This window comes from Myxine glutinosa, chromosome 4, assembly GCF_964187855.1.
Source record: "Myxine glutinosa chromosome 4, kmMyxGlut1.1, whole genome shotgun sequence".
Taxonomy (NCBI): domain Eukaryota; kingdom Metazoa; phylum Chordata; class Myxini; order Myxiniformes; family Myxinidae; genus Myxine; species Myxine glutinosa.
In genome coordinates, this window is record NC_136264.1 from 181,556,404 (window position 1) to 181,580,267 (window position 23,864).

General features: G+C 45.3%; 1 protein-coding gene across 1 annotated transcript in view; it reads right to left on the reverse strand.

Moving 5' to 3' along the window:
- SLC2A13 (solute carrier family 2 member 13) overlaps positions 1–23,864 on the reverse strand; it is a 59,123-nt gene that overhangs the window by 25,858 nt on the left and 9,401 nt on the right. The window contains exons 2-3 of the mRNA XM_068114067.2: positions 2,441–2,597; positions 1,887–2,155 (exon numbers count right to left, since the gene is read on the reverse strand). Coding sequence (XP_067970168.1) covers positions 1,887–2,155; positions 2,441–2,597 — 426 coding nt within the window. The remainder of the gene's footprint in view (positions 1–1,886; positions 2,156–2,440; positions 2,598–23,864) is intronic.

The following is a 23,864-nucleotide window of genomic DNA, read 5'->3' on the forward strand; positions in this document are numbered from 1 at the left end:
CAGCTACATTGCCAAAGTTTGGACAAAGCAGCCATAGAAAACATTTTTACCAGACTTTGTGATTAAATCGTCTGATTTAACAAATTAAATGGTGCAACTCAAGCTCAGGACAAGTTGATAATCCCAAGAAGGCAAAACAATAATTCATGGAAATGCATTTTTTGAGGAAATAAAGAGTTATGTAGCTACTGAAGTCCCCTAGTGACGAGTTGAAAAGCTGTTCAGAGTAGCATGTCATCCTTTGCACATGAAAAGTCTCTGGGGTGATGTAAGCTTAATGAGAAGGCTTTGGGCATTATTTATACAGCCTAATGATTCGACCTGTGTAATGACACGGTGGTGTAATGATTCGACCATCCATGCTGAATCTGGAATGTCGGTGGTTCAACCCCAGCCAGGTCATACCAAAGACTTTAAAATGGTTATGCTATTTCCTTGTTTGATGCTCAGCATTTACCAAGAATGACTGCACTGTGGTCACAACCTGTGACAAAATTGAGTAAGGGCCGATTGGGAAACACACATTTAATGCGCTATTAAAATATTAGCTCGACACCTCTTATCCATATCACCCTCCACCACGGTTTATATCAGAACGAGCTGATTCATCACACGGTCACGGATTGTTTAACCCCAATATGGAGCCGTTCAAAAATTACTTAACGCTATTTTTTAGGGAGGCACGTGCGTACCATGCATGCTGATGGACTTGATTAAACCTTACTTATAATTTTTATTCGAAATTAAATCGATTTTTAGGGGTCCCACATCGTGAGTAACACTTGACCCAAATAAAGACAAAGGAAATCTGACGCAACAAACTTGGGCAGTGTATAATCAGCAGAGGCCTACAGGCATAATGCCATATTATTTCATCTGGGTGCCATGGTGGGTGAACCTAAGTGACAAATGTGGGTGGGATCTGGTAGCTGACCAATGGGTGGACATTTCGAAAAACAACTCCCAACAAGAACTACAATAACAGCAAGAACAACCATGCAGAGCTCTTGTAGACCTGTGACACATCACAGGTAAAAAGGATGCAGCAGGAACAAACGAGACTACTAGAGCGTTCATAGAACATGATACCCCATGAAGTGTTACTTCAAATTTAATAAAATAATAATTTTAAGGATCGTTTAAACAATCCAAAAATTTAGTCCAGAAGCATTCCTGAACAACACCCTTAAACACCACCACAATTAACCTCTATAAATTGAAGTAACACAAAACTAGGGGATTTTGGAAGTATTATGAAAGCAATTTGTCTACTACAGTCTTCAAGTATATCAGGGGTCGGTACTAAGTCCACTACTATTTGTAGCTGTGATGGAGGTGCTGGCTCGGAACGTAAAGGAGGGTTTACCTTGGGAGATATTGTATGCAGATGTATGCTTCGACGTCTTTAAGGGTCTTTTGGGTCTCCACATAAAACAACATGCTTGCATGATCATACCTTACGCCAAGAAAATGTAACTTCAGGGAGCAAGTCGTCTCATATTCAAATTAGAATGGCACTCGGTAGAACGCATACCTCTGACAGGCTGAACAGTTTACATTTTGTATCCCACCGAGAGGCCAGATCTAGATCCGGGTCTGAACCAAAATCTCACCAATCCGTCTGTCACACACCCAACCTGTCCATCAAGTTTCGTCCAAATCCGTCCACAACCATTTGAGAGATTGTGTTTTATTTATTAAAAATTTGCCATCTTACAACTTTTTCCAAGAGATATCCTGCTCACAGACAAAAAACAAACAGACAAGAAAACAAACAGACAGACAGGTGAAAACATAACCTCCGTCCAACTTCTGTGGCGGAAATAATGACCACAAATAAGGTTTCATGGTGGAATAAAAAGCAAACCACCACTTTATTTACTTACTGTGCAACTCAGCCTTTTCAGTTTCCAAGCTTTCTCGGATCGATTCTATCTCCATTTCCACCAGGCTATGTGCTGGTTCACCAAGCTCGGCGTTAGACGAAGCAGACTCGGACACACCAGATGCCGTATCTGACCCAAAAATATTGGTGAGGACGCTCCTTGCATCATTCCAGCGGCCATGCTTAGCCAGCCATCGTGGAGATTCCGGGAGGAAGAGGAAACCAATAAACTGTATAACTGCAGGGATCACAGCGAGTCCAAGCATGTATCTGAGAAGCAGATGTACATGGGAGTCAATTCATGCATCTGATAAATTGTTCAAACAAGCACCTTAAATCCAACAACTATGAATTCCAAAAATAATGTATCAATGCAGCAAAACCTTTACTGTGTCCCATTTTCAGAAGGTACAGAAGAGCAATAAATGTGAAATCAGCACACAATTAATTGTTTAATTTTATAATCATTTTTAAATTAATTAATTTAATAATTGTTCCTATACAATGCCTCATTTTAACAAGATTTATTCTCATTCTGCAATCTTTATGACAAACCTCCATCCATCTGTGACGTAACTAAAAGCTCCATCCACCACACTGGCAAAAAACTGACCACCAGTGATAAACAAGGTATAAATGGTGACGAGACGACCACGAAGAGAAGGGGGTGACGATTCCGCGATGTAAACCGGTACTGTTACCGATGCCAAACCTGAAACAGAAAACAGTAGTCAGACATGAATGAGAAATGGATAAGTGGGCATTGGCATCCAATATGCATCAAATTTCCATTTCAAATTTCCACAGCATGTTAGAGCAGAAACTATGCCGTGAAGTACAAGGAACTGTCCGTAGAACTCCGAGATAGAATTGTGAAGAGGCATAGCTATGAGGAAGGGTATAACACAATTTCGAGTGTTGAAAGTTCCCAAGAGCACAGTGAGCTCCATCATTAGGAAATGGAAATAATATGGAACTACTCAGACTCTTCCTACAGCTGGCCTTCCGACCAAACTGAGCAACCCGGAAAGAAGGACCTTGGTCAGGGAGGTGAGTAAGAACCCAATGACCACTCTGACAGAACTACGGAGTTCCTTGGCTGAGATGGGAGAACCTGCCGGAAGGACAACAGTCTCTGCAACACTTCACAAATATAGGCTTTACGGGAGAGTGACCAGATGGAAGCCACTCCTGAGAAAAAGGTCACATGAAAGCATGCCTGGAGTTTGCAAAAACGCATGGGAAAGACTCACGAGCATGAGGCAAAAGATTCTGTGGTCTGATGAGATGATAATTGAACCCTTTCACCTGAATGCAAAGTGCTACGTCTGGTGCAAACCAAGCACAGCTCATCACCAATCTAACACCATCCCTACTGTGAAGCATGGTGGTGGTAGCATCATGCTATGGGGATGCTTTTCAGTGGAAGGGACTGGGAGACTTGTAAGGATAGAGGGAACAGTGAATGGAGCCAAATACAGGCAAATTCTTGAGAACTTGCTTGAGAGTGCAAAAGACCTCAGACTGCGGCAAAGATTTACGTTCCAACAGAACAATGACTCCAAGCCTACAGCCAAAGCAACACTGCAATGGCTTCAGAACAAGAATGTGAAAGTCCTTGAGTGGCCCAGCCAAAGCGCAGACTTGAATCCCATTGAGAATCTGTGGAAAGACTTGAAGATTGCTGTTCACCGACGCTCCCTATCCAACTTGACAGAGCTTGACAGAGCAAATCTGCAAGGAATGGGAGGAACTCCGCAAATCCAGATGTGCAAAGCTGATACAAACATACACAAGAAGACTTGAAGCTGTAATCGCTGCTAAAGGAGCTTCTACAAAATATTGACTCAGGGGGGTGAATACTTGTGTAAATTAGATATTTCTGAATTTAATTTTTAATTATTTTGTAAAAAATTCTAAAAAACAAAATTCCACTGACATTATATGTACTAGCAGGAGTACCCGGCATTGCCAGAGGGGGGGGGGGGGGGGTAGGCAGGAGAGGGAGGGGTGAGGAAGGGTGTGGGCAGAGTTGAAGGGGAGGGGGAGGGGAGAGATGTGTGAGGGGAGAGGGAGGGTAAAGATATACTCGAGTCCCTGTATAGAGAGAGTTACGACAACCCGGAATTAGAAGCCATTTTGTTTCCATTGTTTGCGCCACGCACTAGTGCACTGCCTGCTAGTGTGTATACATTGTGCGTAACGTAGTACAAAATTTGAGTGCCTACATTGTGTAATTTGTGATTTGCACCGTGCCCCTCGCTTTTGATATGATTTACTCTTAGTCCAAGATAAGAATCACATTTTGTTTATTGCAATAATCTTTGTTCAGAAATGTAGTTTTATGTGGGGAGGAGAGGGAGGAGATGGGGAAAAGGAATAAAAGGGAAAGAGGGGACAGGAAGTGCCTATCATTTTCTGGACTACCTTGCTCTCTTGTGTCTTACTTTCTTGACTAACATGCATGCACACAAAGCAATGTGAATCCTACAATGTGAACATTTTCAAATCTCTGTTAAAGACTCATTTATTTGAAAATGCCTACATCTGATTATATCGTAGGTTTTCTTCTTGTATAATTTGTATTTGTATATTCATCTCGTTGGCTTTCTTCTCTTTTCTAAGTGCTTAGAGGCTCCTGCAATTTATGCTATATAAATTCCTATTATTATAACAACATTGCCTTAAAACCATCTTGACAAATGACAGAAATATTGATTTTAAATATGAAAATTAAAAAGTAATTTAACTGTTCATGTAGGCGCACCGGGAGAAATACATATGCACAATTAAATTGTAATTATATACAAGGTCCCCTGGTGAAGTGATGTGAGTTGCAAAGTGGAAGCCGCAAGCGGCCATCTTGGATTTTGACGTGGCGACCCAATTTGCAATAGCGTTCTCCCTTATGCGTAGATACACCAACACACCAGATTAGAAGTTAGTAGTTCGTTTATTTTACAAGATATTTCGCTCACAATGTTCAGACATTCATGGCGTCAGACATACATGGTGGCGGCCATCTTGGATTTTGACGTGGGTTGCACCCACACACCAAATTAGAATTTGGTCCTTCGCTTACGCACGCACACACGCACGTACGCACGTACGCACGCACGGACGGGAAAACCATAGTCCCCCTTTCGCTCCGCGGTGCGACGGGGGACAAAAGGGCCCAGAAATTGTAATCCAGACTTGCAATGGAAGAGTATGCATGTAAAACATACCCGTTTTTCATAGCAATGTACAATTAGTTGTATGCTGTACATCTAAACTATTCCAAATTACATACACGTACATAATAATAATAACAGTATTTATATAGCGCCTTAGCATGAAATGAACAAAGCGCTTCACAACATATCTTGAAAACGACAACTTACATTACACAATCTTAGAAGAATACGACTTAAAGCTACTTTTCAAAAAATACAATTAAGTTACTTTGGAAATAAATGGGTTTTGAGTTTTGATTTGAAAGTTTTTATGTTGTGTGAGGTCCGAATAGTTATAGGTAGTTTGTTCCAGAGGGCAGGTACTGAGTTGCAAAAGGCTTTGTCCCCATATGGCATATGAGTTCTATTACAGACAAGGAGAGTCTTATCAGCGTGTGATCTTAAAGTGCAAGTAAAGTGATAATATATATTGGGCCTTATTAGGGAGAATTATGTTCATTTTTAACATTTATTTGGCAATACACAATATTTAGTGATTATAGTTAACATAATTAGCATATTTTTGCCATTTTTCAACACACACCTTCATATGCAATAAACCGGAAGCGTTCGGCATTTTCCGGATTGTGACGTCACGAAAAGACTTCGCCTGCGAACAGATGATTTATCGCCATCACAAAGCTATCGCGTTGATTTGCCGTGTGATGTTTACCCGATTATTTTTACTTATTGCGTGTTTCAATTGACAATGGTACGGAAGTGTGTGGAGTACGGCTGTTCTGCCAGTTATTGTGTGTTATTGTGTGAAGTGTGTTATTGTGATATGTGTGATTATTGTGATACCTGCGCAGCCGTTGCCGACACAAGTGACTTTATCAACCCTATGACATCAATATATCCGAAGGAAAGCAGACCATCAATATATCAAGGATCATTTTACCTGTGGCACCTGCAATGGAAACTACTGTGTTTCACGGTCACTTTATAAAAACCTACCTACATCAACCATCCTACATCCATCCTACATCATCGGTGAAACCATCCTACAACCAACCTACATCATCGGTGAAACCATCCTACAACCAACCTACATCATCGGTGAAACCATCCTACAACCAACCTACATCGGTGAAACCATCCTACAACCAACCTACATCATCGGTGAAACCATCCTACAACATCGGTGAAACCATCCTACAACCACCCTACATCCATCCTACATCATCGGTGAAACCATCTTACAACCATCCTATATCCATCCTACATCATCGGTGAAACCATCCTACAACCAACCTACATCATCGGTGAAACCATCCTACAACCAACCTACATCATCGGTGAAACCATCCTACAACCAACCTACATCATCGGTGAAACCATCCTACAACCAACCTACATCATCGGTGAAACCATCCTACAACCACCCTACATCCATCCTACATCATCGGTGAAACCATCCTACAACCAACCTACATCATCGGTGAAACCATCCTACAACCAACCTACATCATCGGTGAAACCATCCTACAACCAACCTACATCATCGGTGAAACCATCCTACAACCAACCTACATCATCGGTGAAACCATCCTACAACCAACCTACATCATCGGTGAAACCATCCTACAACCAACCTACATCATCGGTGAAACCATCCTACAACCAACCTACATCATCGGTGAAACCATCCTACAACCACCCTACATCCATCCTACATCATCGGTGAAACCATCCTACAACCATCCTATATCCATCCTACATCATCGGTGAAACCATCCTACAACCAACCTACATCATCGGTGAAACCATCCTACAACCAACCTACATCATCGGTGAAACCATCCTACAACCACCCTACAACCAACCTACATCATCGGTGAAACCATCCTACAACCAACCTACATCATCGGTGAAACCATCCTACAACCACCCTACATCCATCCTACATCATCGGTGAAACCATCCTACAACGAACCTACATCATCGGTGAAACCATCCTACAACCACCCTACATCCATCCTACATCATCGGTGAAACCATCCTACAACCAACCTACATCATCGGTGAAACCATCCTACAACCAACCTACATCATCGGTGAAACCATCCTACAACCAACCTACATCATCGGTGAAACCATCCTACAACCACCCTACATCCATCCTACATCGGTGAAACCATCCTACAACCATCCTACATCCATCCTACATCATCGGTGAAACCATCCTACAACCACCCTACATCCATCCTACATCATCGGTGAAACCATCCTACAACCATCCTACAACCATCCTACATCATCGGTGAAACCATCCTACAACCATCCTACATCGGTGAAACCATCCTACAACCATCCTACATCATCGGTGAAACCATCCTACAACCATCCTACATCATCGGTGAAACCATCCTACAACCATCCGACATCGGTGAAACCATCCTACAACCACCCTACATCATCGGTGAAACCATCCTACAACCACCCTACATCATCGGTGAAACCATCCTACAACCATCCTACATCATCGGTGAAACCATCCTACAACCATCCTACATCATCGGTGAAACCATCCGACAACCATCCTACATCATCGGTGAAACCATCCTACAACCATCCTACATCCATCCTACATCATCGGTGAAACCATCCTACATCCATCCTACATCATCGGTGAAACCATCCTACAACATCGGTGAAACCATCCTACAACCACCCTACATCCATCCTACATCATCGGTGAAACCATCCTACAACCATCCTACATCATCGGTGAAACCATCCTACAACCACCCTACATCCATCCTACATCATCGGTGAAACCATCCTACAACCATCCTATATCGATCCTACATCATCGGTGAAACCATCCTACATCATCCTACATCATCGGTGAAACCATCCTACAACCATCCTACAACCATCCTACATCATCGGTGAAACCATCCTACAACCATCCTACATCATCGGTGAAACCATCCTACAACCATCCTACATCATCGGTGAAACCATCCTACAACCACCCTACGTCATCGATGAAACCATCCTACAACCATCCTACATCATCGATGAAACCATCCTACAACCATCCTGCATCATCGGTGAAACCATCCTACAACCATCCTACATCATCGGTGAAACCATCCTACAACCATCCTACATCATCGGTGAAACCATCCTACAACCATCCTACATCATCGGTGAAACCATCCTACAACCACCCTACGTCATCGATGAAACCATCCTACAACCATCCTACATCATCGATGAAACCATCCTACAACCATCCTACATCATCGGTGAAACCATCCTACATCATGCTACATCATCGGTGAAACCATCCTACAACCATCCTACATCATCGGTGAAACCATCCTACAACCATCCTACATCATCGGTGAAACCTCCTCCAGCCTCCTCACTCTCTGAAGACCTGGACAAAATCACAGACTGGTCAAACATGTGGAACATGTCTTTCAATCCTGACAAATCTCACACTCTTACTATGTCTCTCCGAAAAGATCGACTGGACAACCCTCCCATCTACTTTCTCAACAATCCTCTCCAAGAAGTTCTGTCGCTCAAGCTTTTGGGTCTCGCCATCTGCCATGATTTTCTTGGGAAAACCACATTTCCAAGCTGGCCTCCAAAGCCAGTCGCCGACTGGGCATCCTCCGTCGTGCGAAGTCCTTCCTAGGCACACCTGAGCTCCTCACCACATACAAGGCTTTCATCCGCAGCTCAATGGAATACTGTTCTCCCCTATGGGCTGGTGCTCCTGCCTCACACCTGGCTCGGCTTCACGCTGTTGAATCCAAAGCTTTCAGAATCATTGGAATCTCCCGCGATGAAGCTATCTCTGAGGGCCTTTCACTCACTCACCGCAGGCAGGTAGGTGGTCTTTCTGTCTTCTACCGACTCCTCTCCGGCCTTGCTCCCCCAGCTCTCTCTGTGCTCTGTCCCCCAAATATTCCTACAGGTCGCACAAGATCTGCCAGCCACCCTCTGATGGTTAAACTGCCGAAATCTCGGCTCTCTGCTCACCTTCACTCTTTCATTCCTCTTTTCTCCCGCCTCTGGAACAAACTCCCACACTCACTTCAATCACACTCCTCCCTCCAGGTCTTCAAAACAGCTGTTCACCACCATCTCTTATCTTCCCCCATCCAAAACCTTGATCTTTTATACCCCCACTAATTCACCCCAGATCCACCTTGTTTGAAATTCCAACTTCTTTCCTGGAAGTCTTGGCAGTGTCCATATGTTTTATACCTCTCCCACCCCCCCCCCCCCCCCTTCCCATGCCTCCTCCCCAAAGCCCTCTCCCTCCCACAGTTCTCTCGATGTCTCCATGTCTCTCGGTCCCTGCTCTCAAATGTTGTGTTTGTGTCCTTCCCCCTCTCTCCCCATCTTGTCTACCGCTCCCGATGTTATTTGTTTTGTGTGTCTGTTTGTCTTTCTGTGTGATTAATGTTCGCTCTTTCACGAGCCTCGATCTTGTATACAAAAAAAAAAAAAAAAAAAAAAAAAAAAAAACCATCCTACAACCATCCTACATCATCGGTGAAACCATCCTACAACCATCCTACATCATCGGTGAAACCATCCTTCAACCATCCTACATCCATCCTCCATCATCGGTGAAACCATCCTACATCCATCCTACATCCATCCTACATCGGTGAAACCATCCTACAACCATCCTACATCATCGGTGAAACCATCCTACAACCATCCTACAACCATCCTACATCATCGGTGAAACCATCCTACAACCATCCTACATCCATCCTACATCATCGGTGAAACCATCCTACAACCATCCAACATCATCGGTGAAACCATCCTACAACCATCCAACATCATCGGTGAAACCATCCTACAACCATCCAACATCATCGGTGAAACCATCCTACATCATCGGTGAAACCATCCTACAACCATCCTACATCCATCCTACATCGGTGAAACCATCCTACAACCATCCTACATCCATCCTACATCGGTGAAACCATCCTACAACCATCCTACATCCATCCTACATCATCGGTGAAACCATCCTACAACCATCCTACAACCAACCTACATCATCGGTGAAACCATCCTACAACCATCCTACATCCATCCTCCATCATCGGTGAAACCATCCTACAACCATCCTACATCCATCCTACATCATCGGTGAAACCATCCTACAACCATCCTACATCCATCCAACATCATCGGTGAAACCATCCTACAACCATCCAACATCATCGGTGAAACCATCCTACATCATCGGTGAAACCATCCTACAACCATCCTACATCCATCCTACATCGGTGAAACCATCCTACAACCATCCTACATCCATCCTACATCATCGGTGAAACCATCCTACAACCAACCTACATCATCGGTGAAACCATCCTACAACCATCCTACATCCATCCTCCATCATCGGTGAAACCATCCTACAACCATCCTACATCATCGGTGAAACCATCCTACAACCATCCTACATCATCGGTGAAACCATCCTACAACCACCCTATATCATCCTACATCATCGGTGAAACCATCCTACAACCATCCTACATCATCGGTGAAACCATCCTACAACCATCCTACATCATCGGTGAAACCATCCTACAGCCATCCTACAACCATCCTACATCATCGGTGAAACCATCCTACAACCATCCCACATCATCGGTGAAACCATCCTACAACCATCCTACATCATCGGTGAAACCATCCTACAACCATCCTACATCATCGGTGAAACCATCCTACAACCATCCTACATCATCGGTGAAACCATCCTACAACCATCCTACATCATCGGTGAAACCATCCTACAACCATCCGACATCATCGGTGAAATCGCGTTAATTCGTGTCGTCTCGAGGCCCTGTACAGTGTACACTGTACAACCTTGAGGCTTTGTTTTTCTCTCAGCGCCTGTCGTTTGTGATCCAATAACTTTCGTTCTCTGTTTTCGCAGTCTTTCCACCCCAAAGCCTACTTCCTTATGTAAATCTCAACAAAAAAAAAAAGAAAAAAAAAAAGACATTACCTTCTCTGTGCTCATTCGTTTATTCTTTCTTATTCGTTCGTTCGTTCTTCGACCACGTGTTTCTCCCCCATTTCCCCAGATAGATTGTCAAATTTCAATTCGTTATTTTATCGTCCATGTGATATTGTTTGATATAGTTAGTTTTGGTTTGAATTTCCTGTAACTCGTATTTAATTAATCGTGTTCTGCTCCTCGTGTGTGGCCTTGTACTGTAGTTGTACCCCCGTCGGTGTTTTGTTAACTTAAGTGTGTTTTGCTTGGCTCTTGGTTTTTTCCCTTCTACCCCGAACATAATACTGTCTAACGTTCTAAATCCCCACCTCCCCCCCCCCCCCAAAAAAAAAAAAAAAAAAAAAAAAACATTTTTTTTTTTTCTCCACGTGTACTGTTGTCTCATCCTGTATTTTCTGTCCAGGTGTGCTGTTCGCCCCACCCCCATTATCTCCTTGCCATCCACCGTTTGCCCTGTTCACGTGACTCATGGTGGTCCCTCTCGGCCCTCCCCCCGTTGGTATTTTTGTGCATATAAGATTGTTCATAGTTCTGTTTAAATATTATTTTAAATATGTTTAACCTTTCCCCTTCAGTGGTTTATTCAGTGGTATATTACAACACGCTGTTTTTCTTCCTATTTAAAAGGCTTTTCTCAATTTCCTCTCCAACTCATTCCACTTCAAAAAAAAGAAATTCAATATCTTATACGTCTCCCTCACTAAATGGTCTAAATTCACATTCATTCCATCCCTCCTCCATCATCCTGAACCGGATTGCTAACTTGAAAATCACAACAAACCCAATTTGTTATCAATGTTCGTCTTTCATTAATCATCCACTTTCTAAACTCCCCTCTTGCCCCTCCCATCCAAATCCCCCCCCTTGCACCTACACTCCGAAACTTCCCCCTTGCCCCTCCACTCTTAAACTCCCCCCTTGCCCCTCCACTCCTGAACTCCCCCCTTGCCCTTCCCCTCCTAAACTTCCCCTTTGCCCCTCCCCTCCTAATCCCCCCCCTTGCCCCTCCACTCCTGATCTCCCCCCTTTCCCCTTCCCTCCAAAACTCCCCCCTTGCCCCTCCCCTCCTAAACTCCCCCCTCACTCCTCCCCTTCAAAACTCCCCCCCAATCCCTCCCATTCAATTCTCCCCCCATACCATTCCTCTCCAATTCTCTCTCCTCCCCCCTCCTCCTCCAAGCTGCCTCCTCCCCACTTCGTCTCCCTTCTATCTCATACCTCCACCCCCCCAAACCTTCTACTTTCCTCTGCCCCCCCTCAAACAACCCCTCACTGTGCCGCATCCCTTCACCAGCAAACCTTTCATCCTCCTCATCCTTCCCTTTCTTGGAACTCTTCTGCAACATCTGAAACGCTATCAACTGCTCTCCCTACCTCCCCCTCTCATCCTTCATCTTACCCTACTCCTCCCCTCCCCTGTCCTGTACCCGATGCTCCCCCTCTCTCTTCATTAACGGTATGGACCTCAAACATCCGGGGCCTTCGCTCAAACCTGACTGATCTCTCCATACAGGTTGCTTCTGACAATCCAGACTTGATCTGCTTAACAGAGACTTTCCTCCTTCAAGATGTCTCTGATTCCTTAATATCTCTTCCTGGTTACTCCCTCCTCCGGTATGATAGACCTGAGCCTCGGCCTGGTGGTGGGGTGGCTATCTTTGTCAAAAACTCTCTTCCTCACTCTCCTTGCACTGCTCTCTTTCCTCCTCACCCGCAGGAGTACCTCTGGTTACGGCTTCCTCTCCGCTCCCACCTTTTGTTCATATGTGTTCTGTACCGTCCCCCAAACAGTGATGACTCCATCTACATTTCAATGTCTGACAACATGGACCAACTTCTATCCACTCATCCCAACTCTCTCTTCCTCATATGTGGTGACTTCAACTGTCATCATGCCACCTGGTTGGGTGTGGGTTCCTCTCTCACTAGTCATGGCACCTCAGCAAAGGACTTCTGTGACTCACTGGGATTGACACAATCTGTCAATTTCCCGACCCGGATCTCAGCCAATGGAGTATCTTCTCTTCTAGACTTGGTTATGACAAACTTCCCTGCTAATGTCTGCTGCTCTTCTTCTGCTCCAATCGGTTCTTCTGATCATGTGCTTGTCAAAGTGGACATCTCTCTGGCCATTCTCAGAGAGCCTCCTCAGCGTCGACGAGTCTGGCATTTCACTCAGGCCGACTGGGACGGTCTTCAAGCAGCCATCAATCGTCTGGATTGGTCTCCCATCTCCACTGCCTCTGACATCAATTCTTCCTGGGAATTCTTCCAAAGCAAACTGATCTCTCTCATGCACAGATTTATCCCATCTCGCCTTCAATTGTCTTACCCTTCCTCCCGTCCATGGTACACTGAATCTTGTGGTGAGGCAGTTGCCCTGAAACAACTTGCCTTTGCCTCTTGGAAGGCTAATCCAACGGAAGGAAATCTCAGTTCCTTCCACCAAGCTCGGAACAAGTGTGTGTCTACCCTCAGGAGTGCCAGGAAGCACTATCTCTCCTCACTCAAGAATGAACTCTCAAACCTGTCTCCTTCCTCCAAATCCTGGTGGCGTCTGGTCAAATCCGTTTCTGGTGTTTGTTCCCCCTCCATCCCCTCCCTTACCTCAAATGGCCACACAGTTGACATCGCACGTGACAAAGCCGAATGCCTCAACTCTGTGTTCGCCTCGAAATCCTTAGTCCCAAACCCATCTCTCTCTGTTCCCACCTTTCCCAGTCGAACCCAACTGCTCCTGGACTCTGTGTCCTTCTCTCCTGACAAGGTGGAGGAGTTTTTGTCAAACCTCGACTCTGATTCTGCAACTGGACCAGACGGCATCAGCCCACGGGTCTTAAAATCCTGCTCTGCCGCTCTATCTCACCCTCTCTCTGTTCTTTTCACCCTATCTTTTGCTCAAGGTCATCTGCCAGCATCCTGGAAATCAGCTAACATTACCGCTTTACACAAAAAAGGTGCAAAAACAGATCCTTGCAACTACAGACCAATCAGCCTGCTCCCAATTATCAGCAAAGTCATGGAATCCATCATTGCTTCGGATATGAAATCTTTCCTCTTCTCCAATGGCTTGATCTCTGATCATCAATTTGGTTTCAGACCAGGTCACTCTACTCTGGACATGCTGCTTCTGCTGTCTCAACAATGGATGGAGGTCCTCAATGCCAAACAGGAAATCAGAGCTGTCTCCCTTGACATATCAAGGGCCTTTGATACGGTCTGGCACCCAGCTCTGCTCACCAAACTCTCCTCCTATGGTATCCATGGAAATCTCCATGCATGGCTTGCGGACTTCCTCTCTGGTCGTAGTCAACGTGTGGCCCTGAATGGATTTCTCTCATCTCCCCTTCCTGTTCAGGCTGGAGTTCCCCAAGGAAGTGTGCTGGGCCCTGTGCTTTTTCTGGTCTTTATCAATGATCTCTCTGACTCTCTGGAAAATCCTCTCTATCTCTTTGCTGATGACTCCACTCTCTGCCGCTCCATTCCTCTTCCCTCAGATCGGCAGTCTGCAGCCTCCTCACTCTCTGAAGACCTGGACAAAATCACAGACTGGTCAAACAAGTGGAACATGTCTTTCAATCCTGCCAAATCTCACTCTCTTACTATGTCTCTCCGAAAAGATCGACTGGACAACCCTCCCATCTACTTTCTCAACAATCCTCTCCAAGAAGTTCTGTCACTCAAGCTTTTGGGTCTCACTATCTGCCATGATCTTTCTTGGGAAAACCACATTTCCAAGCTGGCCTCCAAAGCCAGTCGCCGACTGGGCATCCTCCGTCGTGCGAAGTCCTTCCTCGGCACACCTGAGCTCCTCACCACTTACAAGGCTTTCATCCGCAGCTCAATGGAATACTGTTCTCCCCTATGGGCTGGTGCTCCTGCCTCACACCTGGCTCGGCTTCACGCTGTTGAATCCAAAGCTTTCAAAATCATTGGAATCTCCCGCGATGAAGCTATCTCTGAGGGCCTTTCACTCACTCACCGCAGGCAGGTAGGTGGTCTTTCTGTCTTCTACCGACTCCTCTCCGGCCTTGCTCCCCCAGCTCTCTCTGTGCTCTGTCCCCCAAATATTCCTACAGGTCGCACAAGATCTGCCAGCAACCCTCTGATGGTTAAACTGCCGAAATCTCGGCTCTCTGCTCACCTTCACTCTTTCATTCCTCTTTTCTCCCGCCTGTGGAACAAACTCCCACACTCCCTTCAATCCCTCTCCTCCCTCCAGGTCTTTAAAACAGCTGTTCACCACCATCTCTTATCTTCCCCCATCCATAACCTTGATCTTTTCTACCCCCACTAATTCACCCCAGATCCACCTTGTTTGAAATTCCAACTTATTTCCTGGAAATCCTGGCAGTGTCCATATGTTTATACCTCTCCCACCCCCCCCCCTTCACATGCCTCCCCCCCTTCACATGCCTCCCCCCCAAAGCCCTCTCCCTCCCACAGATCTCTCGATGTCTCCATGTCTCTCGGTCCCTGCTCTCAAATGTTGTGTTTGTGTCCTTCCCCCTCTCTCCCCATCTTGTCTACCGCTCCCGATGTTATTTGTTTTATGTGTCTGTTTGTCTTTCTGTGTGATTAATGTTCGCTCTTTCACGAGCCTCGATCTTGTATACAAAAAAAAAAAAAAAAAAAAAAAAAACCATCCTACAGCCATCCTACATCATCCATCCTACATCATCATCCATCCTACATCATCGGTGAAACCATCCTACATCCATCCTACATCCATCCTACAACCATCCTACATCCATCCCACATCCATCCCACAACCATCCCACAACCATCCTACATCCATCCGACATCATCGGTGAAACCATCCTACATCCATCCTACAACCATCCTACAACCATCCTATATCCATCCTACATCATCGGTGAAACCATCCTACAACCATCCTACATCATCGGTGAAACCATCCTACAACCATCCTACATCATCATCCATCCTACATCATCATCCATCCTACATCATTGGTGAAACCATCCTACATCCGTCCTACATCCATCCTACAACCATCCCACATCCATCCTACAACCATCCCACATCCATCCTACAACCATCATCCATCCCTCTTCCTGCAACTCTCTTTTGGTTAAACTGCCAAAATCAAGACTCTCTGCTCACCTTCACTCCTCTTTTCTCCCGTCTCTGGAACAAACTCCCTCACTCTCTTCAATCCCACTCCACCCTCCAAGTCTTTAAAACAGCTGTTCACCACCTTCTCTTATCTTCCCCCATCCAAAACCTTGATTTTTTCTACCCCCGCTAATTTCACCCCAATTCCCCTTTTTGAAATACCAACTTCTGTCCTGGAAGTCCTTGGTGTCCTTGTGCTTTATACTTCTCCCTCCCCCCCCCCCCCCCCTTCCCATGCCGCCTCCCCCCGGGCCCTCTCCCTTCCACACATCTCCCTGCTCTCGGATGTTGTGTTTGTGTGCTTCCCCTTCTCTCCCCATCTTGTCTTCCGCTCCCTCTTTTTGTGTATTTTGTTTGTCTGGTCGATTTGTTTGTGAAGTAAATGTTAGCTCTTTCACGAGCCTCGATTCAGTATACCAAAAAAAAAAAAAAAAAAAAAAAAAAAAGATCCTACAACCATCCGACATCATCGGTGAAACTGGACGACAGTTTGGTCAAAGAATCCTTCAGGTAACCCCGTTCCTCGTCACTTTAACCAGGTAGGACACACTATTCATCATCACGTGACATTCTGTTTGTGGTTGGGTTCTCCAACTCGAACATGGAGGAACAACAACTCCCGGAAACTCAACGAACAGGATTTCATCCACAAACTTGGAACGTCCATTGATCAGTGCAAAAGAGTTTGAATGAATTTTGTCTTTCCGTTTCAATATGACATTACCAATCGGTTCATGACGTATTACCAATCAATACTCATCCTTCACCATCTTTTCTTTAAGTCTCTTCAATTAATTTCCATCATGATTCTTCTTCCTCCTCTCTCCCCTTTTCAATCTGTTCCCTTCATGATTCTTCCTCCTCTGCAATTAATTTCCATCATGATTCTTCTTCCTCCTCTCCCTCCCCTTTTCAATCTGAAATCCCGGGTGTTGTGTTATGCAGTTCACATCCATCATTCCCTGAATTCGACGTGCTATCTGTCCAATCTCGTGACGACACGTCGATTCCCTGACTGTGGCCATTGCTTGGCAGTGACCACATGTACACCTGCAACAAAACACGACACTCATCAACACATTATGTTATGTCCATAAGCGGCGATACTTAAAATACTTGTCATTCATGAAAGCATGCACATTTATATTTAGTTAAGAACTCACCAGTCACTGTTTCCCATTCTGGATGCTTCTTCCTCGACATTTGTGTTTCGCGGTCCGCCATTAGCCTGATTAGCGTCGCGCTCCGGCTCGAACATATAGGGTTTAATCCCAGCAAAATCCACATTAAATTCCTCGATCTCTTCTCTGACAAATCCATCGCAAGAACTTCCCTCATCCTCCGAAAATTCCAGCACAAACTCGCTCTCACTCCCACTCAAATCCTCAAATTCCACAAGTATTTCTGCACTCGCTGATGCCATAGTTGTTGACCTCGATAGGCCTATTGTCTTTTCGTGACGTCACAGATGCGCCCCGCCCACTTTCGAAATTCATTCGGGAAATTTCCAGGAAAAAGCGTTTTTCTCATAGTTAAAATAATATTTCAAAGATTTCATTTCAGTAAAACATAACTTCAGGATATATTATATAATAAGGCCCAATATATATTATCAGTTTACTTGCACTTTAGGCTGGTTAAAATTTTTTTTCCTGTTTATCATCGCCGCCCGCCCCATAAAAGTCGTCCGCCCTCTAAAATTTTATTTTATTTTTTTTGCTCGCGAAGTCAGTAAAATCCGTTCCCGCTCAGTGGAACAGGTTCGAATTTTGGATGTGCTCGCGTACTGTCTGAGCCAAGTTACATGTGCTCGAACTTCGCCGATCTGCAGGAAACCAATGAGGCAAACGTCTTCAATAATGTCTACGCCAAAACCAATCTCACATGCAACGATGCGACAGAGAAGCTATACTACACGGCTGGCTATGAAGATGTGTGCTATTTCTGTGGCTGTGTTGAGGAGCTGAGTGCCACAGATGAGTCATATCCTATATGCAGTACCTGCAGTAAGCGTCATACTGCCGAGAAGAGGCCCACTCGGAAGTTCAAGAAGTAGTTGCTATTCTGAAGGAGAAGCCAAATATCATCGGCAAACGGGAGAGCCTCACGTGATAATTATTGCTGTGGATTTCTAGTCAAAAATTAAACGAGCGCTACACTACATGTAGTAGTAGGTGATGATAGATACATGAATAAACGGCAACCAACATTCTCTTGGTGTTGAACTCGACTCAACATCTATGAGTGCTATAATAGCAGTAGCTGCTCATATAATGAGTGTGAAGGAACTGCGCTCCAACGCGAGTCGAAAGAATTGACGCGACCAAAGACGGAATTCGTCCGAGTTGCTTTATTGAAACAAAACAGCTCAGGTATTCTCACAAGCCCGTTTTTCGGGCAACAATATATATACACATTTATGTCGGGAAGTTTGCCCGGCAAAAGCTATACCGGGCATGCCCGGGTATCAAGGGCGAGCCTTGGAAAGGCGAGTCTGGACCTGCCCGGGCGTGTTTGGCTGCGGCCTGGCAAGTCGAGGCTGGGCGTGCCCGGGCGCTCTGGGCGAGCACTGGAAAGGCGATAGCGGGCATGCCCGGACGCTCTGGGCGAGCCCTGGAAAGGCGATAGCGGGCATGCCCGGACGCTCTGGGCGTGCCCTGGAAAGGCGATAGCGGGCATGCCCGGACGCTCTGGGCGAGCCCTGGAAAGGCGATAGCGGGCATGCCCGGACGCTCTGGGCGAGCCCTGGAAAGGCGAGAGCGGGCATGCCCGGGAAAGACGAGACCGGGCGTGCCCGGGAGGTTCGGGCGTGCCCGGGAACAGTGAGTCCGGGCATGCCCGGGAGAGGCGCGTCTGGCCGTGTTCTGGCCGGTGCAAGGCGATTATGTATACACAAAGAATTAAGTTAAGCACCCCTACACAAAGAATTAAGTTAAGCACCCCCTAATATATATTCTTTGTGTATATGTATACATTGGCATATATTCTAAGGTATGTGAGATCAAATAATGATTGGTATGACATTAGCAATTATCCATTGATGAAATGCAGATGAGTGCACGCATCTGTGACGCCCATCGCTCGTGCAGCACGTGTTATCATCCACGTGGTCGTGATTTTCTGTAAATGCACTATCATCACGGGTTATTGCAAGTCACGCCTGAGCTCGTGTGGGGGTTACATGGTCATTTTCTCGTAATGGTGGCTCGTAGACAGTTGTCGGACGGAGAAAGATGGCGGATAATAGGCATGATCGAGTCCGGAATGTCCAGAAAAGCTGTAGCTCGAACGTTTGGTTACCACCATTCGGTGATCAGTCGGTTGGTGCAGAAACACCAGGAAACGGATGCGGTGAAGGACCGCCCAAGGTCAGGAAGACCTCGCGTGACAACAGTCCGCCAAGATAGAGCGCTTTTGAGACTGGTGCGACGATATCCCTTCGCCTCGAGCCATTTCCTGAAGGACAACTGGCTGCCCAACAGAAGGCTATGTCACCGTACCGTGAGGAACCGCCTGAAATCGGCCGGTTTAAGGTCAAGACGAGTGATCAAGCGTCCAAGGCTACTCGAACGACATCAGAGGGAGCGTTTGGCATGGTGCCTAGCGCGACGTGGATGGAACATCCGGTCTTGGAGGCGAGTTCATTGGTCGGATGAAAGCCGGTTCTTGCTGTACGTGACAGATGGGCGTGTTCGGGTGTGGCACCACAAAAACACCGCGTATGCACCTAAAAACATTCAACCAACGGTACCCTTTGGTGGTGGCTCGATTATGGTCTGGGGATGCTTCTCCCATGACTGTAAATTGGACCTGATAACTGTGCGAGGTAACCTCAACGGAGAGCGATATGCCGAGGAAATCCTGAATACCACCGTAATCCCGCACTTCGATGACCACACCCTCGCCAGCAGACCCATCTTCATGGATGACAACGCCAGGCCTCACCGTGCGAGACGCGTCCGAGCCTTGCTGGAGCAAGGTGCTGTGACAACCATCCCCTGGCCTGCGTACAGTCCTGACCTGAACCCCCTCGAGCACGTTTGGGACATGTTGGGACGACAAATTGCGAAGATGGTCCCTCCAATAGCCAATCTGGATGAATTGGAACGTGCATTACATCGGGAATGGAACAACCTGCCACAGCAACGCATACGACGGCTTACAGGGTCTATGAGACGTAGGGTTGAGTCAGTGATCCGATCACGTGGGTCCTACACACGTTGACGCAAAGATCGCTAGAGGTCTTCTCAGAACAATGACTGTACGTTAGACAACATAAACGTCATCTACCGCACGGCAATGTCGTGAAATCAAGCGCAGACACGACTTTCCTCAGTGTAGGCTTTAATATCATTTAGATCGATAATATCTCCTGTAACAATACATGCAACAATAGGCATTTAATCAGAGCATTTCAAGCACAGCAAAGGTAGCTTCGATATAACAATGGTTCGCGCAGCGCAGCCTTTGGGGCGTACATACCATTCAACTACTGGATAATGTCACAGTGAGTCCCGCCGGAGTGTCCGCACGCCCCGAGTGTCCCGGGTCTTATAGACGGCCCCCCTTTTTCGTGGCGAGCATCCCTGGGTTCACCTTGGTATAATTTCACTACACACACTGTCCGTGATGGACCTATAGCTCCATACTTAAATTGAGGTGAAAATATGCCTAAAATTCCCAAAAAATTTCACCTTAAATTATTCAGAATAAAATATTGAAAACGGCATGATTGTTATGTTTTTATGTGACCATAATATCACTTCTCCAGAAAATATAGCAATATCATGGGTATATTACACTGTTTTGACGACAACAAACTTGTAATGTGCGAGGTTGTAAAAAAACGGGGGGGGTGCTTAACTTAATTCTTTGTGTATACATCCAGCGGTAACCGCTACAAGTGCAATAATAGCAGTAGCTGCTGATAGATAGATACATCTATGAGTGCAATAATAGCAGTAGCTGCTGATAGATAGATACATCTATGAGTGCTATAATAGCAGTAGCTGCTGATATACAGATACATCTATGAGTGCTATAATAGCAGTAGCTGCTCATATAATGAGTGCAATAATAGCAGTAGCTGCTGATAGATAGATACATCTATGAGTGCAATAATAGCAGTAGCTGCTGATAGATAGATATATCTATGAGTGCTATAATAGCAGTAGCTGCTGATATACAGATACATCTATGAGTGCTATAATAGCAGTAGCTGCTGATAGATAGATACATCTATGAGTGCTATAATAGCAGTAGCTGCTGATATATAGATACATCTATGAGTGCTATTATAGCAGTAGCTGCTGATATCCAGATACATCTATGAGTGCTATAATAGCAGTAGCTGCTGATATATAGATACATCTATGAGTGCTATCATAGCAGTAGCTGCTGATAGATAGATACATCTATGAGTGCTATAATAGCAGTAGCTGCTCATAGATAGATACATCTATGAGTGCTATAATAGCAGTAGCTGCTGATATCCAGATACATCTATGAGTGCTATAAAAGCAGCAGCTGCTGATATACAGATACATCTATGAGTGCTATAATAGCAGTAGCTGCTGATATACAGATACATCTATGAGTGCTATAATAGCAGTAGCTGCTGATAGATAGATATATCTATGAGTGCTATAATAGCAGTAGCTGCTGATATATAGATACATCTATGAGTGCTATTATAGCAGTAGCTGCTGATATCCAGATACATCTATGAGTGCTATAATAGCAGTAGCTGCTGATATATAGATACATCTATGAGTGCTATCATAGCAGTAGCTGCTGATAGATAGATACATCTATGAGTGCTATAATAGCAGTAGCTGCTCATAGATAGATACATCTATGAGTGCTATAATAGCAGTAGCTGCTGATATCCAGATACATCTATGAGTGCTATAACAGCAGTAGCTGCTGATATACAGACACATCTATGAGTGCTATAATAGCAGTAGCTGCTGATATACAGATACATCTATGAGTGCTATAATAGCAGTAGCTGCTGATATATAGATACATCTATGAGTGCTATAATAGCAGTAGCTGCTGATAGATAGATGTATGGCAACCGGACATTATTCTTAAAAGCCGCAGTTTTGGTCTACCATTGTTATATGTATCAGCAAATATTAAAAGTAAACAGAACTCAATGTGACATAGGTTTCTTTATTTTCTTTATTTGAATCGTATCAGTGCGTACATACGAAGGTTTACTAGTTTAGAAATCATGACATGATTCATCATGTATGTCCGATCAAGTATATTTAAGAAAAAAACATATTGTGCGTTGAATAATCCATTTAAATTTCACTCTGAAAAAAAAAAAAAAAAACCCCTCCTGCACTACCCACTTTTTTGAAAAAAAGTGATGATAAACAGAAAAAAAAATTTAACCAGCCTTAAGTATTTGGCGTCATTAGAATGAGTGAGTATTAAAGACAATACTCGCATTATTAAGTATTGTTACGGTTTTTAGAACCTTCACATGTAAATTTAGTAGTAAATTCCCTTATAAATAACCCCTGTGTACATTTCCCCTTAATTGGCTGTTAATTAAAGATTGCACCTTAGTTAGTCCACGAGCAACATGTAGCGAACCATAGGACCTCTCTGTAGTTATTTCATTATTATGTGTTCCAGGTAAGGCTGTGTTCCCAATAGTGTGACCCTATGTTGCATCAATCAAATAAGATAGATCCCCTTTCAATTTTCCCGAATCGTCTCCCGCTCTTCAAGTGCAGTAGCGGTAAGGCAGCGTTCGCTGCCAATAACAGTTGGGCTGTTTCGTTGGCATTACACCGCCAAAACTCCATTGCCCACGAGGCCAAGATCAGAGAAGAAGGGGGGAGGAGCCGCCAGAGCACGGGCGTGGCACCACCTCGTCATCAAAGGTGGAGCCAGAGAGCCCTTAACGACCAACCAGGGCTCGGTGGGCATGGCTTGATAGGGCGTGGCAAGAAACATCGAGAGAGTTTGAGAGGGTTCCAAGGGCGTGGATATAAAACCCTTGGCGAGAGGCCCCCACCAGAGACGCGGGAGGAGGTGCAAGAGACGCATGAGAAGGGAGCACGATAAGTGTTGGAGACGCATGAGAAAGGAGCGCTGGAGAGAGACGCGCTGACGATCGGGTTCCTGCTGAACAAAGAGCGAGGGCGTGCACGTGGGCCACCAACGGCGTGCCGCGATTCCCGAACCTCCCTGACCACCAGTTCTGTGGACTGTCTGCCCTTCTCATCCTTCCCGCCATTCCTGCCTGAAAAACCCCATTAGTGTACGTGAGTTTGTTCCGTTTGTCTTGTCCCTGGGTATAAGTAGAGTCCCTTTATATACAGAGTTGCGACATAGAGGGTCCGGAAAAATCTAGTCACGTGATTGCGTGGAGCCATTTCGAGTCCATCGCGGACAGGATCAGGATCGGACGCATATCGGTCAGCGTTTTAACGTTCCCGCTGTACGCAGCGTTCTCATTCGTGTTTTACATCGATTTTACGACAAAATGACAGGTTGTAGCGCCTGTGGGTGCACAAATAGAACGGAGAAGGGATTCAAGATGTATAGATTTCCATCAGATGCTAAAAGACGGAAA